The sequence below is a fragment of the Calonectris borealis genome, chromosome Z, assembly GCF_964195595.1.
Source record: "Calonectris borealis chromosome Z, bCalBor7.hap1.2, whole genome shotgun sequence".
Taxonomy (NCBI): Eukaryota; Metazoa; Chordata; class Aves; order Procellariiformes; family Procellariidae; genus Calonectris; species Calonectris borealis.
The window spans coordinates 36,358,676-36,377,715 of NC_134352.1; the positions used below are offsets into that span (position 1 = coordinate 36,358,676).

At 38.0% G+C, this 19,040-nt stretch overlaps 1 protein-coding gene across 1 annotated transcript in view; it reads left to right on the top strand.

Annotated features, from left to right (window-relative positions):
- Positions 1–17,537, top strand: part of CHSY3 (chondroitin sulfate synthase 3) — a 189,558-nt gene extending 172,021 nt beyond the window's left edge. The window contains exon 3 of the mRNA XM_075136284.1: positions 15,972–17,537. Within this exon, the coding sequence (XP_074992385.1) occupies positions 15,972–17,537 (1,566 nt within the window). The remainder of the gene's footprint in view (positions 1–15,971) is intronic.
- The last annotated feature ends 1,503 nt before the right edge of the window (positions 17,538–19,040 follow it).

Here is a 19,040-nt window from a genome sequence, read left to right on the forward strand (position 1 = left end):
ATCATAGCCTGAGCTTGCAGCAAGGAAACTAGTTAGCTGTCTGTCGTCGTTTAACTTCAGCCAGCAACTAAACACCACACAGCCACTCACTCACTCGCCCACCTCCAGTGGGATGGGGAATAAAATCAGAAGAGCAAAAGTGAGAAAACTCATGTGTTGAGATAAGAACAGTTTAATAATTGAAATAAAATAAAGTAAAATAGCAGTAGTAGTAGTAATGATGATGGTAAATAATAATAGTAATAGTAGTAATAGTAATAGTAGTAATAATAAAAGAATATACAAAGCAAGTGATGCATGATGCAATTGCTCACCACGCGCCAACCGAACCCAGCCAGTCCCCAAGCAACAGTCACTGTCCCCCAGCCAACTCCCCCCAGCTTATATACTGAGCATGACGTCATATAGTATGGAATATCCCTTCGGCCAGTTTGCGTCAGCTGTGCTCCCTCCCAGCTTCTTGTGCACCTCCTCACAGGCAGAGCATGGGAAGCTGAAAGTCCTTGACTAGTGTAAGCACTACTTAGCAACAACTAAAACATCAGTGTGTTACCAACATTGTTCTCATACTAAATCCAAAACACAGCACTCCATCAGCTACTAGGAGGAAAATTAACTCTATCTCAGCCAAAATCAGGACACTATCTAAGATGTCCAAAAGCTTCAGAGCAGCTTTTTAGGTCTCTCAAAGTTTTCTTCCCCTAGAAGCATGTTTAGGTTTTCCTTTTATGCTAATTAGTTTTAAAAATATATATTACCTCTATCTCACGTTCTTGCCTCTGTCCTTAGACCAGCACTGCATAAAAGACTGCAGTGAGTTTTTATCTGATGCTGCCTGGCTGAGTGTAATTTAAAATGTATGCTGCAGATTGAATTCTTATTCTCCATCTTTAAAGATATAACCAAGTATTACTCCTATGCTAAGCTTCTAAGTTTTTCAGTTGCGCAGGTCTCTTTATAATGCTTGTCCGTCCTTTATTTTTTGCGGAAAATCTATCCAAATGAGGCTAATGAACTGGGGAATTGAAATACTTAAGTTAATTCTTCGTGAAATATTGCTAATTGTGAGTAAACAAAGACATTTGAGACCAAGTGTTTTCCTACACTATTTTTGTTGTAGGTGTTTAGGCATTAATGTAAAAAAATGCGTAATATACTCAGACAGTTAATTTGTTTTATTGGTGAAGTTTTTAAACACAGAATTCATGGTGTTACTTAATGGAAGTTACAGATGCTGTTTTTCATACATCATTTCAACATCATCTGATAGTGCTCCAATATAAATCTGCATTTAATTGGTTATGCAAGCACTTACTGAATTTTCTTCTAATAATTAAAAGCTACAAAAGCTTCTTTAAAGGGTAAAACCAGCAGTTTTCTGAAGGGTATTTGCAGTAAAACGATAACTTCTTAAGGAAAAAAAAAAGAAAATTGTAGTTGGTGAACAGTAGAGAAGAAAACAAGCTGCGTGTCCATGCCTCAAGAGAAATCAAATTTTAGATGCATAATTATGGATTGTGTTGAAATGCAGATAGAGTAACGAGATTTTTTTCCAGGCAATCTCATTTTTTCCTGAGTACCTCAATGACTTTTTAAACAATTTTTCTCATTTCAGTGCTTGAGTTATTTTTTTATTACTAATCTGATTTGCTATTATGAATTATGAATATTTTCAGATATGAAAACACTTCTTTTCAGATGTGCCTGTATCTGAGGAGAAAATATCTCTACAAATAATCAGACAAGCAACAGCGAAGGCAAATGCAGCATTCTGTTACATGTCGTCTTTTGCAGATCTATTCAGATCAGAGATCTGAACAAACTCAGCTCACCAAACTCCCTTCTGTTTGGCTCCAGTCCGCAGGGGATAGCACACTTTAATCTGCTGGCATTTTAGCCAGGGACCAGCACTGCTCGGGTTAGCAGTCCCGGGCCCCTTTAGGGCTGATCTGCTGTCTAGCAACCCTTCAGTATCAGAAAAGCTGCCTTTTTCATGAACCACGTGCTTATTTCTCATGGTCCCTTGTAGCTAAATACCCTAATTCCAGCTGTGTGAGCATTCCTGGTACGGCTTAACTTCCCAGTGGGAGGAGATGGGTGAAGGCAAGACTTGTGTTGCGGTGGTGTTAGGAGCCCACCATTAGTATTCACTTGTTGACATAAAGAATACACGGTTACTGACAAAGCAAGCACCATGTGCAGTTCCCTGCCTTGTTGTCTTTACCGTTCGGAAGCATTTTATTAGCACAGAAGAGATCTGCTGGTACACTGCATTCTTCTATAGGGGCCAAGATATGTTTTCTGATAAAGAAATTTCTTCCAGTATCTGACCTTCCCAGCTCTTGCTTGGTCGTGTAAGTGAATTGGTCCTCACTACTCCCCGGGATAGGTTGGCGTCCCATCCTTGTGCTCTTGTGATGCTTTCTCTTTTGACTTTTTGTTTTGACTTTTTAAAATGTCTCCTTCTTACTAACTTCTATTGTCACCTTCATGGGCTTTTCAGAGAACTTTAGCACTGATTTTTCTGCTCAGGCAGTACTTTAACAGCTCTGCTTTGACCAAGAAATAAGTATCGAGTATTCAGTATTAAGCTGAGTATTTCCCATTTATCTGGTAGATGTGTATACAGTCTTGTTAGCAAAAAAGAAGCATCATATTCTTCACAATATGTTATACAGCACTCTTCATGGCATCAACTGCATGTTACTAAAACATCAGCCAGCTTTTTTAAGTTGCATGGAAGTTCAGCTGATGAAATTGCCGTTGGTGTCATTTTGTTTAACTGGCCGTGTACAGTACTTTTTATTGAGACTATGTATTTCATCTTCAGGAATATTGTGGTACTCTTCTCATAGGGCTCCTGGTACATAATTCCAGGCCTATATGAACGATTTAGCTTTAGACCTGCGGCTGGGGGGCGGGGCGGGGAGGGAAGGACCTAAGTCCTTTTAAGTATCTGATTAAATTAAAGTGTGTCAGCTAAGCACAGGAGAATGATTATTTTTTGCTGTATCTAAGTACTTTCCAGAATTCTGCAGAAGAGAAAGACACTTCCAAGAAAAGAGGTAGGTGGAAAGATTAACTGTGATAAAGGGAAAAAAGGATAAATGAACAGAGGAAGTAGGATCTCTTTAAGGCTGAGTTACTCCAAAAAAATTTGAATCATTCTATATGTTTGCCTCTGCATATGTGCCGTATAACATAGGTCATGTATTAACAAGTTAAAAATACTCTGAATTGTCAGTGTTTTCAGTCTCTCAAAGCTTATATTTTTGTGAAAGACTTTTGGAAGATGCCAGGTGCAGATTCCCTAATACTGATAGTACAGTAGAAATTTCTGCCGTATGTTCCTCTTCAAATTATGTTTCATAATATCAGAATACTTATTAACATACAATTGTAGGGTCATGGAATAGTTTAAGTTAAAGAGACCTTGGAGATCATCTGGTCCAGTCCCTTGCTTTTCAAGCAGGACCAGCTTCAAGGTTGAAGATCAAAGTTGCATCAAGTTGCACTGGGTTAACGTTACTTAACAAGTTCCCAAAACTCATCTTTTTGCAGAAGAGAAGTGTTTGGAGGTGACAGGATGATGTTTTAGAATGCCTATCGCTGTGCAAAAGCAGTTTATATTAATTAGCTGTTAATAAATAATTGTGATGCTAAGCTTAAAAGGAGAACTTTTTTGGTACATGGCTTGTATAGATGAATCCTCTAGTTACAGTAAAGACGTTCCTATTATTTGTTTTAACATTTATGGAAAGTGAAGTGCTGTTTCCAAATAACTGTGGACTTTGGGGAGCGTAGGGCTGTTTGGTTTTGCTGGTTTTTGTATCAAAATGGTTTCTGCAGAAAACTAGGTAAAACTGAGGGTAAAGAGCAATAAAAACAGCTTGGAAAAAAATTTAGCCTCAAATTTTAGCCTCTAACAGTAATACTTATTAAAGGCTGCTAAAATCCAACCAAACAAGATGAGGAAAAACCTTTTGTGTCCCAATAATTGGCTGCACTGATACATAATACCTCAGAGCATTTCCCTTTTGTAGGCTATAATGATAAATATACTGTGAATATTAAACACAAATAATTGCTTTCACTTAGAACTTTTCATTTAGCCAGAAATGTGACCAACTGGTGAGGCAGAGAAGCATTTCTACTTCGAAGCAATTTACCTCAGCACTTAGATCTCAGGGTTTGTAGCCCTGAAGCTTGATTTTTTAATTCTTTTTTTTTTCAGATGAGTCAGAAATGATAATGGCTTTTTCTCAATGGTTTCTTCAACATTTGAATGGCTGAATTACTTCAAAAGTAAGGATGCTTATGACTGAATCAGTTAAGGAAGACCTTTCAAGCTCCTGCAGAGCAATGAAAGATGTACATTTTCTGTAGTGGATAACAGTTTAAGTAAGGTACAGGCATGCAGATTCTTCAGTTAGATTCATTTTCCAAGGGAAGTCATAAATACCAGGGAACCCTTTGTGTCAGATCGTTGTAGTTTGCAGAGATGCTCATCTGCCAGTAAGGAGGATTGTGCCTTGTAAAATAACACTGCTGTATAGGGATTTTTCATGAGAAAGGAGCCTCAAGCTGTTTATAGCTATGGTGTTGCTGGGGTGGGGGCATGCAGGGGGCTGCTTTCTCTTGCTATATAAAATTGTTCTCTCGCATTGTATTAAGATTACCCACTCAGAGCACTTGAAGCATAAAGGCTATAGAACTGTTAAATTTTTATATCGCACCGTAAAATCGAGGTACAGAAGAAAATCTTCTCTTTCTTCGTTCAGCGGTAGAGATTTCATGCATTGCACGTGGCGGGGTTTTGAGTGGGGGGAGTTACTTTCCCACGTCAGGCAATGTGACAGGAGTGCAGATTACGTGCTGAGCCTCTCTCCGTGTGTCAGCTTGTACGACAGGAGTAAAGTCAGCCAGGCAGCGTGGGGTCGGGCCCCTTACAGGACGTTAATTCCTTGGCCCAGCTGCAGTTGGTTAGCATGAAACGGGGCTGGATGGTCGAAGGCTCTCAAACACATCGTACGAGAAGATTGGTCTCTGCAAGTGAAGAACAGAAAAAGAGCATTACGCCTATTTTTTTAGGAATAGCTCTAGCCAAGTGTCTATGAAATACTGTCCCGTGCACCTTCGTACAATCATAGAACAAACTACTCTCTGGTGTGACGCTGTGGAGAGCTTCAGGCTTTTTACTGTGCTGAGTGCATCCATGCTAAAAAATGTTGAATGTGCTAACTGCCGAGATTTGGATGGTTTCTTTGGAAGTCCGTTTTTTTTGTGGGAAGGAGAGCTGTTGTGATGAGCTGAATATAAATATATAAGCACTGCTGGGAACATGAGAATGGAAAGGACAATAGGCATTCATTGTAGATTATTTGCAACAATTACAGGCAAACACATACTAGTTGCTTGATGCACAAGGGTCCAGAGGACATCCACACCATATGTCACAAGCCACAAAATGTTCCCTAATTCTCTGTAAAAAAACACAGGATCAGAAAATCAAAAGCTTGAAAAACCCAGCTAGTCATGAAAATAATGGACTTGCCCATGACCTTTGTCTGTGTAACAAAAGGGAAATTGTTCAGTAAAAATTCCTTCTGGGGCGATCCTGTAAAGTGTGATATGTTGCTAGCCCAAATGTGATATTACCCATTAGCTCCAAAAAAATCAAGTTTCCAGTTTCTATATAATTTGTATATGTGGAATCAGCTTTTGTGCTATTAATGCACTTACAAAAAGAATTACAGTGTTCAGATCTTTGATCAGAAACACGGATGGACAACTCCATGTTTTAGTAAAGTTTATCTTTAAACAAATATACTAGCTCATTTCACACCGAAACTATTCAGAAAAGATAATCAGTCATCAAATCACCATTTCGTCTCTTTTTCATAATCCAAAGGATAGAATTTGATATTTCTGACTAACTATGTGACCTTTAAAGACTTTTTCCTTTTTTTTCTGATGCAGGTGTTGGAGGCTAATAACTTAACAGATTTTAGTGGTTTTGCCTGTGTATGGCCAAATCTGTCACACAGTGAGAAAGGGACAGTTTAAGATCAAGAAGTAAAAATACTTAGGCGCTTCAAAATACATGTATTATGTAATAGTTAATTGTAATTTTCACTTATTTTAATAAATAATTCCATAGTTGCAATAAAACTTTAATTATTATTATTTTTGCTAACAGTAAAACTTGTTTTTTAATTTTATGATTCAGTGATGGTTGTAAAATACCTCCAGAAATGGTCTACACTTAAGCATAAGATGTTGGCGAAGTAACTTTCCTCTTCTTTTGTTCCTTGAAGTTAACAATTAAGCATTTTTCTCAACTGCATATTAAAAGAAGTATGTTTTGTAGGTAGAAATATTTTTAAATGCTCTGATGAAGTGTTGTGTGTGAACCTTCAGGAAATTTCAGTGACTTACACTAAAGATGTATTTTTATTTTCTTGTAAGTGATTATGGATCACTTTTGTGATCAAATTTTGCAATGCTTTTTTAAAAAATATAATAAGAATTCTGTCAGTAATAATGGAAGTATATAAAAAAGCTAGTGTTTCTTGTAGAGTGTACTTCATACAGATTATAGGTAACTAGTAGACCATCATAATGAAATTAAGCATGCTGTTCTAATGATGAAATATTTTAAGGACTTGATACAAATGCTGAAAGTGTTCATTTTTATTGTTTCTAAAATCCTGAGTGAAAGTTATGAAACGTATCTTAGAATTTGTGGAATACCACTTAATAATCAACTCTGCACCTGTCTCATACTGTATATCTAAAAGACAAATCATTGAAATCTAGGTCTTAATATTTGGGATGAAAATTGATTTTCTTCACCTTGATCACAGCAAATTATTTAAGGGCTCGACATGAGAGCATTTTACTGTACTACTTGTTGATCCTAGAACAATCATCATAGCATTTACAACCTGAAGATAGAATTTCAATATGTAAAGAATTGTATTTTCTGAATTACTTATGTAGATACTACAGTAGGACATTACACAGCTTCAAGTTCTCTGAGCTGTATACAATGCTATTAAAAGGACATCTTGTTTTTAGGAAAACGCCAACCAAAAAGAATTGATTGGGAATAAACGTTAACTGTCAGCAAGCTCAGACAAGAAAAAAACAGTTAGTCAAACTCAACACGCTTGACACAGTTCTTCCAGATCTGAATTTTTTTTTAGAGCTCACTGGCAAGCAGCGAACAGCTTTCAGCTCTCCTTTCTCCCGGGATGAGAAACAGTTTACTCAGAAACCAAGGCAGCAATCTCATAAATCTTCAGACGGGGTACCAGCAGTCAAATACTGGGCATGTTTCTTTACCGCAGGAGTAAAATCAGAGTCCCTGTTTCTGGGAGAGCTTCCAGACGCAGCACCTGAGGAACAGCCACCACCAGTGAGCAAGGGCAGAGCCCCGGGGAAGGGCGGTTGTTCGGGGAGCTGCAGCAGCCTTTGCGGCACAGCCGGAACCTGGCGAGATCCCGTTTGGCAGTACGGCCCCGAGGGTGTGGGAGGGTTTGGCTTGGACGAGGGTGGATTGCCCCTTCACCTGACTGGGGGAAGCCTGAGAACAGTTTTATTGGAAAAGTTTTAAGCACGGACCTGTTGCCTAAGGAGGTGCACGTGTCCTGCCAAGATCTTCAAAAGGATATGAAGTAGGTGCACGCTTAGGGCTGTCGCCTGGATGCCATAGCAGGCAATGCTACTCTGCTAAATCACCTTCAGTAATGAGGCAAATGAATGGCAAAACTGCTGATGGATTTACCTGCTGGACTGCAGGTATATTGAGTTCGTGCTGAGGAGGGCATGTTCAGCTCCCAAGACTCATGTTGTGAGTATGCAGCTGGTCCCAGTGCACGTGCCAGTGTCTCACTGTGTAACTCTGTGAGAATATGGATGTGCTTTCCTCTCCTGAGCTCTCTCAATGACATGAGGGTGGAGGAGCAGCCACAAGTCTGAAGATCAAGCTTAAGCTGTGATACGAAAATCAGTTATGCCTTCTCTGTGATCACTTCTCCTTTTTCATCCAGAATAGGGAGTGAGTCAGATCTTCAAAAACCCTGAGACAGCCTTTTCGCTTTCACATGCCAATGGAAAGAAGATTGGCAGTGAGTGGGGGGCTGTTGTTCATTGTCACTGTTGCACTGTTACCAATTTGTTAATCCCTCACCTCTTCCCATTACCCATGGTGCTCCTACTCTGAAGGCTGGTTTTGTGCCAAAGAATGGGGTTAGTGACACCAGGCAGACCAAACCTGAGCAAACTGAAAGCGTGACAGCTTAGTTTCCTTAAACCTGTTGACTTCTGAAATGCAGCCTTTTCCACCGTCGTTCTGCTTAGGTCACGCAGAGGGTAATTGAAAACATTTTGCTGTTTTCTTGCATGTATGCTGTTATACTTGCATATCAGTGCTGTTTAATTTGTCTAATTTATTTAAATTACAAAACTTAAGTATTTACCATTCTTTTTCTAACATATGCTTTTTTTGTCTGTACAGATTTGCTGGATTTGATTACATTGTGTGCTTAGTGAGGTATCCTTATAGCAGGAGGGTAACTAGAATCACACACAAAACAGCATGACTTTATACATACTTCTTGTATTGTCTGTCCTACACTGCAGGAAAACTTGGGGATTCGGAGTGGGGTTTTTTAGTTTAAAGCTATAAAGAGATGAGATGTCAAAAAAAGTCTACTAATATTAACCAAGCAGCACTGTTTTCATGAGCGCTTTATCTTAGGTTTTCTTGATATCACTTCGCTTACAGCGTGCTGAGCTGATTTCAGTCCAATGGCTTGACTAATGTGAAAAGGGAGGTGGGGGGAAAACGGTCCAAAAAGGTTTGCTGTTAAGCTTTATTAATCTCATTAAGGTGAGGGCCAGCAGAAAAGTTATGAATAATTAATGCACAGTTCTACTTTAAAGAGTCTAAAAAAATTAGCTCTTTTTTATTTTGATCACTACGTGTCATACCTAGGTAATCTGCAAAGAAGTAGTTAGATCCCTTTCTATTGAGTGAACAGTCCTAATGCTAAAGAAACTATTAATTGAATTTGTGGTGTGTGCTTGTAATTTTTCTGCTTACTAACTCCCACATACCAGAGCTGGAATCAATACATCAAGTTTTGTTCATCCTGGGGACGATGTCAGCAGGAAGACTGTTGATTCTGGTGCTTAAGTTATTTAATGTGTCTGTTAATGATGTGTGAAACAGAATAGTATTCAGCGCTTTCTTCTGTGGCTGTGTTGGCTCAAACTTACTTCTCTAGGAAGAATTAGCAGATATGCCTTTCAGCATGCAGCAAGATGTAACTCTTGTATACATGGCATTTTACTATCACTTGTAGATTATAATTACACTCCAGTTTTCCCTGTTGTTTCTGGGTGCATCATACGGTAAAGTGATGGGCATAATATAAAGATAGCAGGTTTTAATCCCTTACAATAATGTGAATACTGAAACATGAATCCTTGTTCTGGTTTTGGGGCAAAATGCTTCACAACATTGTTACTCAGATGCATTATAAACTACAAACAAATGGTTGTGTTACAAAGCTATGACATTACCAGACATTGTTTTTACAGATATAAAGCTGGTTTGTTAGGCGTTACACTAAGTGGAAACATAAGGAAGTACTGTTGGCTGAGGACTGTGACTAGAAAGAGGATGTAGGTATTTTCAATGTAATGTCTGTTTGGCATTGGAAGGTTGGCAGCTGCCAATTAGTAATATGTAATTAATTCTTACTAAAAGCCAAACAGTGTATCATTAGGAAAATTGAATGGATCTCTCAAGTCTTTGATTACCCTACTCACAAGCAATCTAGTTTTTTTATAATCTGATTAAATTGTATGCATTACTTGTATTGAAAGGCTGATCTAAACCCTTCTTCTTCTGACAGCTAGAAATTTTGCTGTAATTTCCTGCCCAGGTAAACCTAAGGCTAGTTTGCTTTCATTATCTCTCTCTTATTTAGTTAATGTATTTAGAGCCAATACGATTCTTACCCTTCATTTTGCAAGGTTAAACAAGCCAAATAACATTAACCTCTTCTCATAGGATAGTTTCTAGTCCTAGCAAATCTCTTTTGCATTGATTTGGTCCCACGCATTTGATAAAGATGCAGGTTCAGAATTGTGTGAAATTGTCTGCTGTGTTTTTCAGAAATATTCTAACTGGTGCAACACAAAATCCTGTTTTCCTTTTCTGTGGAGGATTCACACTAATGTTTCATAATCTCTCCATGTCACCTTCCTGTCTCCTAATATTCTCATGTTCTCCTTACTTGTCAGTTATTTGCAGTTTAAAAAGTCAACTTTCCTAAGGTATTTAGTCACCTATCTCTTAAAACCACGGGTGTAGGATTATGTGTTTTATATTATTATAACAACTGAATTTCTGCAGTGTTGCTTCTCCAAGTTCTCTGTCTCTTCTTGTGGGGTGTCTTCTCCTCTTGTCTCTTCATGATGCCCTCAACTTTGTGTCGTGAGCAGTGTCCCAGATTTTGACCCAGTGTCACTAGGTATGATATTGTTCCTCAGAAGCTTCTGTAATGACTTCCCTCCAAACCAACAGTTCCCCATTTAAACATAGCTGGTTATTGCTTCTCTGTTATCCAGTTCATATGCATTTCATAATTCCATTCATAATTACATTCCATGTAATGCTTATCTTCTCCAGGCTGACAGTTTTTCTCATAGCATCATACCAAATGACTTGCTGAAATCTGTTTTCTTGTCCAGAAACTTATGATCACCCATAGCTTAGTGTTGCATTTTATTATCATATACATTATTGAAAACATCTTATTATGCCTGTAGTTACCTGAATTTTTTAAATTTTTTTTAACTCACCCTTCAATTAAGGTACTCAGCTTGCTGCTCTTTAGCCAAACAGGATCATCTCGAACACAGTAGATTTTACATGTGTTCTTCATATGGATGAAATGCCCTTTGAGGTCACTGGAAATCGTGAATAAATCTTCATCTTTAGGAGAGCTAAACTCTAAAGAGCAGGTGAAGAAAAACCAGGAATAGTTCCTATTCATCTTATTTCTAAGTTTATTAAAAGCCCAGTTTAGATAAAATGGTCAACAGTTTAGTACTACTGTAGATTTAGGAAGAGCTAGAGTGGATGGAGGATTAAGTTCCCGGTCTTCTCTGTTAAATGGGAGAAATTGTTCTTAAACAATGCTCAGAGAAAAATTATGTTAATTTAAAAAGCACCATTTGCATTCAATCTTTTAATATGTGATAGTCGTGCAATAATAAAGTAGGTTGGTTTAGCCTGTTGTGTATATGTAACAAGAACTTTCATTTTTTATTACATCAGTAAATCACAGAGATTACAATGATTTCAGAGCTTGCAATGCAAATTACATTGTGCTTACGTATTAGCTATTGTATTTCTCTGCCACAGTAATAAAGCATTGCCTTTATTATAATCTGTTTCTTCTCATTTTTTTTATTCCTGCTTGCAGTTCGGAGTTCCTCAGAGCACGATTAGATTATTCACATTTCTTCCCAACTTCTAGTTTCAACTGGCATGGAAGGAGGCCAGCAGAAGTCCTTGCCAACTCTTGTGTTAGTTGTGCTGTAAGAATTGTTCAGAAGACAGCAATCTCTTCAGGAAAGTCCCAAAGTCATGCAGTATGAAAAAATAAAATGTTGTGCCTCCATGTATTATATTGAATTGAAGACAACTTCTCCCATTCACTGCTTTCAGTGAACATAAAGTGAACATGTCAGACTAAACGTTCATTTGACAAAATATCCTCTCTCTGCAGTAACCAGTAGAAGAAGCCAAGGCAGGGGTGTAAGACAATAAAGACCTATTGTCATGTAGTTTCAGCTGGGGCTCCAGGAGTCTGCAGTACAGCAATGCTGTGGAGAAAGTGTACCTTTGTCTTTAACATGGCAATGATGGAAATCTCCCACTAAACTGTTGGCTCACTCTTTGAAGCCATGTAAAATTTTACCATCAGCAGCTTGCTGTGCCAGCAAGTTCTGTGGCTGAGCTACGTGAGTATTTGCTTTTATGTTTTTGAATCTTGAGGGCGTTTGTTATATGTGTCATAGTTCTTTATGTGAGAAGAGACGGTGACTATTCTTATCCATTTCCCTTATGGTGCTACTGACTTTCTAGATCTCAGGGTTGGCCCTCTTTGGATGACTCCCTTTTACCCTAGTCATCTATTCATCTAACGATCCACATGTGTGATCATCTGGTGGCCTTGGTTAGTACCTTTGTACTCATATGGTATCAATTTCAGATGGGACATCATGATACTGACAAGATACATGCCCACAGCCTTCAAGATTCAGGCACACTATGGACACAACTATATAATGATGTTTCTGATTCACTCTAGACTTGTTCTCATGCTATTTGCTTTTCCTTTCATCGCTACTGAACATCGATGTGACATTTGCATAGAATTGCCTACTGTGTAACTAGGATCTCTTTCCAGAGTGCTAACAGCTTGCACACAGTCTGCCATTCTTCAGGTTCATTCTTTGATTAGGACTGCCTTCTTCACATGTGCTTTGCATTTATCTACACAGAATTTAATCTGCCATTTTATTACCTAGCCATTCAAAATCATGAGTACTTTTGCAGGCAGGTTTACTTTTACTATGCTGAATAACTTTAATTTAGATTCAGTAAATCTCGCCGCCTCCCAAATCACCTCCTTTTCCAGGTCACTTACAACTGCATTGACCAATTCAGGCCCTTGTACAGATCCATTCTCCAGAAAACTTAATCATCTTTCCCTTTGACTCCTAGGCTTGACACCTTGCTTAGAAATTTCAAAGCAAAATTAGGGTCACACTGAATTGCTTTTGTCTAGATGTTAATAATTTGAGTTGTAAAAAGATAATTTTGTCCCACAATATTGAAAAATTTCTGTGTGGCACCAAGATTAAAACCTGCTACCTTCAGGAAGAGTTTATGATTTCAGTGTCATATTTGTTCTGAACTGTTTTCTCTATATTGAGATATATTAAAAGTGTTCAATAACATCATTTAAAATGGATTAGTACGGTTTTGTGTATATATGTGATAATACAGTATTACTGAGTTGATGCAAATTTTTTTTCATTGCTGCTCTTAATCTGTTGTTGATTATCAAAAGCAAAATCATTAGTAGAACGGAGTACATCCTCTCGCTATGGTTTCAGTGGAGCATATCTAATAAACCAAGGCATCTGAAATTGGAATGTAATAAAAATGCCGTATTTATGTTAATAGAATATTCTTGTTAAATGAGTGCTGCTAATGAATCTGCTGTGAAACTGAGCTTGTAATAAGTCAAGGGTTACAGAAGAGTTTGCACAATAGGAGGACAGCATTTAGTTTTACAGCGATAGTTTGTCATCTGTTAAAAATCTTTTGGATAAAATGCATCATACTAGTTTAAAAAATACTGTGAAAATTCAGGTACCATAAGTTAAATGTGTAAAGGTAGTTAATGGTTATTTCAGTTATACTCAAATACTCTTCTTCATTGTGGATGAAGAAAAACTCAAGTGATTCTTTATGATTAGAGGACTTAGGAGAGAGTGGAGTGTCAGGGTTTGTGGGGAAGGATGCTGATACCATTCAGCAGCCCAACAGCCTCCCCTTCTTTTTTTCGTTTTCAACATTACACATTTTCTTTTTCTTTATTTTCCTATAAGGGCATTTTAATGTGAAATTCTAAACGTGAAAATCATGGATTCAACTTTTTCCAGAAAAAGTGGAGAACACAAAAGCACAGTCACCTTGCAGAGCACACAGTAGACAGCTTTAAATAAAAGGGGCCAGGAAGGGAGTGTGGCTTATAACTGGAGAGGTGGCAGTCTCACCTGATCAGCTGATCTTTTTTCATTATTCAAAAGGTAAATTATACAGGGAGAAGGGAAAATGATTCTTCCAAAGAGCAAACACCCTCACCCAGCCCTTTCCCAGGCACTTTTCTCTGGGATTCAATCCCTAATCTCTAATCTGCCTGTCCTGCCAGTGTCCGTCTCTTGACCTCGAGGAAGCCGTATTTTGATTTTGCCAGCACTGCTGGTTAAACACTGACTCAGTAGCAATGGTGTTGGTTCCCCTTCTCTGTGCTAGCAAGGAAATCACCCAAACCCTGATGTCCATGGTTCATCTCATCTCACGTGACAAGCAAAATACCCACCTCCCAAGACAGAACAAACGTGCTCTGACACCTTTACGTAGGAGTCCTGTGAATAAGGAGTATTTGAGTCATTTTGTAACTATGTATGTTTTTTCACTCTCACTCTCACTTTAATATAACAGACATACCAGTTTTATTAAAGGCAAATTTAAGATAACTTAAAGTAGTTCTCAGAATTAGGCTGTTGCTTTTCTCCATGTTATATGACTGTAGCCTCAAAAATGCTGACCTGATTAATAGTAGTAGCTATGTTTGCTCAAGCAGAGTCATTTGGGGTCTGAGTGGGATGGGAGGGAGATTCTAGAAATTTTGTATTAAAATTCTGTTTTTCTAACGATGACAATGTGTATTTCTTGTACATGCTAATGGATTTTAAATAATTGTCATGGTTCTTTGCTTTGTTAGGAGTTATTTTACATTTATTGCCCTATGCTTAGTATTACTTCTAGTAGCAAAACCTCTGTTCTAGAAAGAATTGCAGTAAAATGAGCTAAATGTTTTGAGTCTGAGACATTGTATCATCAAACCTCACCTCTCTGGATTTCATCAGTGTATAAAAGACAAACTTCAATACCCAAAATCTTATTATAGCTCAGTATAGCTTATTACACCGCCTCCTTGAACAACATTTTCTATCTAATTAGCACATTTTCCTTACATATTAATTACAGACCCGTCCACAGATGAAAAAGAGCAGCCTCTTCTCCTTTATCCGCTACTCATGGGAAATAATTCTGTTTCTCTGGAGTTAGTAGGTGTTAGCTTAGCAAAGAGCGGTGGGTCTTAAATGTATTTATGATGTTAATATTTTACTCCTCCATATAACACTTCCCATTTAAGAATAAATATTCATTGCATTAAATTAATAATGAGCTAAGTTTTCTTTTAGGGAGGAAACTGAGTCAAAGAAAGTTTTATGATTTGCTCATAGTTTAGCTGTTAGCACAGAAAGGTAAAAAGGCCAGCTACTTTAAATCCTAGACCAGTGCTTCAGCCATAAAATGTCTCTCTCCACTATTTAGAAGATACTACAATTACTAATTTGACAGAAGTAGAATGTCTTTTCTTGCCGCAGAAATACACTGGAAATTACTCAGGGTGAGTTATACTAGCGTGATCTATAGCTTAATTGACGTACTCTGTTCTATGTATCCCTGCCAACACACATATTCCAACGGTTATATTTCAGTCATTGAATTCTTTGTCCGCGTGGAAAAAAAAATAGTTTTGTTGAAATGAAGTGCATTCAATTTTTGACTGTTAAGTAGCACTATCCATTTGCGTATGTCTGTAGGAAATATAAGCAGCTTTGTGCTCTATTAACATAAATCCAAAGTCCTCTTAAAAAACTTCATCAGTGTTGCTAACCTTTCAGTAAGGATCTATGCTAAGAAGGGTTTAGATGTAGGTGAAGACTTAGTGTTTCATGCATAGCAGCATTCAGTCTGCACCTAGGAACTCAGAAATATTGCCTACAGACCTTCGGTTAAGTGTTTCATTTAGTTTTGCAGTTAGATTAAGTAAATTTAAACACAAGATAGCTGCCCTTCTGGTTAGTTAGAGGACAATATTTGCTTAGTATGGACAGTAGTGAAACTGTGACCAAAACAGTGTAAATAATTCCTGCTGAATACTTTATAGTTCTGTGTCTAAAAATAGCCGTGATCTATAAGAATTAGTAAGGATCAACAGTACTGATGCGGGTCCTTTTGTGGGTAGAAGCACTTCCACTTAATGTCTTTTTTTTTTCCCTCTCTCTCTCTCACATTCTAGATGCAGCAGTTGTTCCATGAAAACTATGAACATAACCGCAAGGGTTATATTCAAGATCTTCACAACAGCAAGATTCACACAGCCATAACTCTTCACCCAAACAAAAGACCAGCCTACCAATACAGGCTGCACAACTACATACTGAGTCGCAAAATTTCGGAACTGCGCTATCGGACCATCCAGCTCCATAGGGAAAGGGCCCTGATGAGCAAGCTCAGTAACAGTGAAATAAATAAGGAGGATCAGCAACTGGGAGTGATGCCATCTTTCAATCACTTCCAGCCACGTGAAAGGGATGAAGTCATCCAGTGGGAGTTCCTGACAGGAAAATTTCTTTACTCGATGGTGGAAAACCAGCCACCCCGGCAGAGCCTGAGCAGCGTCCTGCGGGCTGCACTGGATGACACCGTGATGCAAGTCATGGAAATGATAAACGAGAACTCTAGATCTAGAGGAAGGCTCATTGATTTCAAGGAGATACAGTATGGCTACCGCAGGGTGGACCCTCTGCATGGAGTGGAGTACATCCTGGATTTACTGCTTTTGTACAAAAGGCACAAAGGAAGGAAAGTTACAGTTCCGGTGAGACGCCACGCTCACCTTCAGCAATTGTTTAGCAAACCTTTCTTCAAAGAAGCAGAGGAGCTGGATGTAAGAAGCCTGCTGGAGGATACCAACACTGACACTCAATCTTTCTCTTTTCTTTCAAATTCTTTAAAGATTTTTTCCTCATCGTTCCAAGGCACCAAAGACATCGGGGGACACAGTGACAAGAAAATACATATTCTTGTCCCTCTCACAGGAAGATTTGACATTTTCTCAAGATTTATGGATAACTTTGAGAAGACTTGTCTGATTCCCAGGCAGAATGTAAAGTTGGCAATAATTCTCTTCAGTTCCGAGTCGGGCCAAGACTCCAGCAAACACATAGAATTAATGAAAGAATACAGCATTAAGTATCCTAAGGCAGATATGACCTTGATTCCAATGGCAGGAAAGTTTTCTAGAGGTTTAGGTCTTGAAACGGCCTCATCTCGATTTGACAATGGCACTTTGCTGCTGTTCTGTGATGTTGACCTGGTATTCACACCAGACTTCCTCCAGCGATGCAGAGATAACACTATTCAGGGAGAACAGGTTTACTACCCTATCATCTTCAGCCAATATGATCCAAAAGTAATATATGGAGGCAACCCTCCAGCTGACAGTAGTTTTGTTTTCACAAGAAGAACTGGATTTTGGAGGGAGTATGGATTTGGAATTACCTGTATTTACAAAAGTGATCTACTTACTGCTGGTGGATTTGATACCTCAATTCAAGGCTGGGGACTTGAGGATGTAGACCTCTTTACTAAAGTGATAACATCTGGCTTGAAGGCTTTCAGAAGTCAAGAAGTAGGAGTCGTCCATATTTTTCATCCAGTTCAGTGTGACCCCAATTTAGATCCAAAACAATATAAAATGTGCTTAGGGTCCAAAGCAAGTACATTTGCCTCTACCATGCAGCTTGCTGAACTCTGGCTACAGAAACATTTGGGTGTCAGGTACAATCGAACTGTCTCCTGACATTTCAGCCCATTTGGCCTTTTAGGGGAGTTTACCTCATTATTGTTACTATTATTTGATTTTGTCATAATTTTAAACTCCCTCCTCATTGTCTTCCAAAGACTGTTGACCTCAAACAGGATGAGTCTACTGTTCACTGATGTTTCTTACACCTACTGAACTGGTGAGGTGAATTCCTTCATATTTCCTTTATTTGAAATTCAGTCAAGTCACGGCAATCATATGATCCCGTGGAGCACATCCATCACAAGAGACTGCATCAGAAGAATGTTCTCTTTCGGCTTTGGGATGCAGTATCATCTTTGTTGCATTTCTCAGATTTGATGTGATACAAATATTTACTGGTGAAGGTACCACAAAAGTGCTTTATGCTTCTTCTGGGGATGGAACTCTATAAGATAAACTTGAGTTTTATAATTTATATGAAGACTTATATGTATAAACGCTACTTTTCTTCATCTTTAGAATTTTTAAAGTAAATGAATAACTATGATTGTACCTTTATTTTTTAAAAAAAAAGAAAAGCTGAGGAGCTACTTGCAAATACAACTGGTACTGGCTACCAAGGTCCTTAAATGTCTTATTATAATAACAAGCTCCTCATTGTTGTTCACTCTAAGTGTAAATGAACTTTATTTTCACAAGAACAAGATTTAATCAAATGCTTATGTACACTTTAGAAAATTTGTGAACCAACGTCCCTCATTTGCAGGCAAGAAGAAACTATGACTTAACATGGTTATTTATGATGAAGTGCAGGCATACAGTATTCTTTGTTTGAAACACATAGTATAAGTTGCTGTTTCTCTTTTTAGAATGAGTCTCTAACACATAATTTTCTTTTACGTTCCTTTCATAAAGCTGCACTTGATACAGAGTGTTAGAAGTTAAAGCTGTATCTTTTTTTTTACATTTTCCATGAATATTGGTACTCAGTAGCAATTTGTTGTTAAAATAATTGTAGAATAATTATTTAAGTTTCGAAGTTTACTATTGCTGGTCAAAGTTCCTTGCCAATATATTTATATTAGTGGAGGTTATAAGACTGTGTTAAGATTTATCTCTCTGGACAGCCTGCAATTGTCATATTGTGGATTCACGGAGTAAAGTATTTAAAATGAGACCAACTCAAGAAATAATAAAATCAACTTCTGTATTTTAGAGAAATGCTTATATAGGGATATATATGTGCGCGCGCGTGTGTGTGTGTGTGTGTGTATCCCTATATATAGATAGATAGAGAGTAATTTCAAAATATGTTCCTCTTTTCAGTTCAGGCAGCGATTTGTTACAATCGTTGTTGTTATTTTTGCCACATGCTTGGAACGTTTCATGTTATACTGTGGTAAGAGCTCAACGGCATCCAAGAAACCATCAGAATTCAGCCAAACTTAAATTAATACAACGGGTGCATCTAATAACCTCAGTACCCTTGACTTCAAACTGTATTTCAAATAGAGGTGGGCAAGAAAAAGTAAGCAATTATTGAATTTAAGTTTTCAG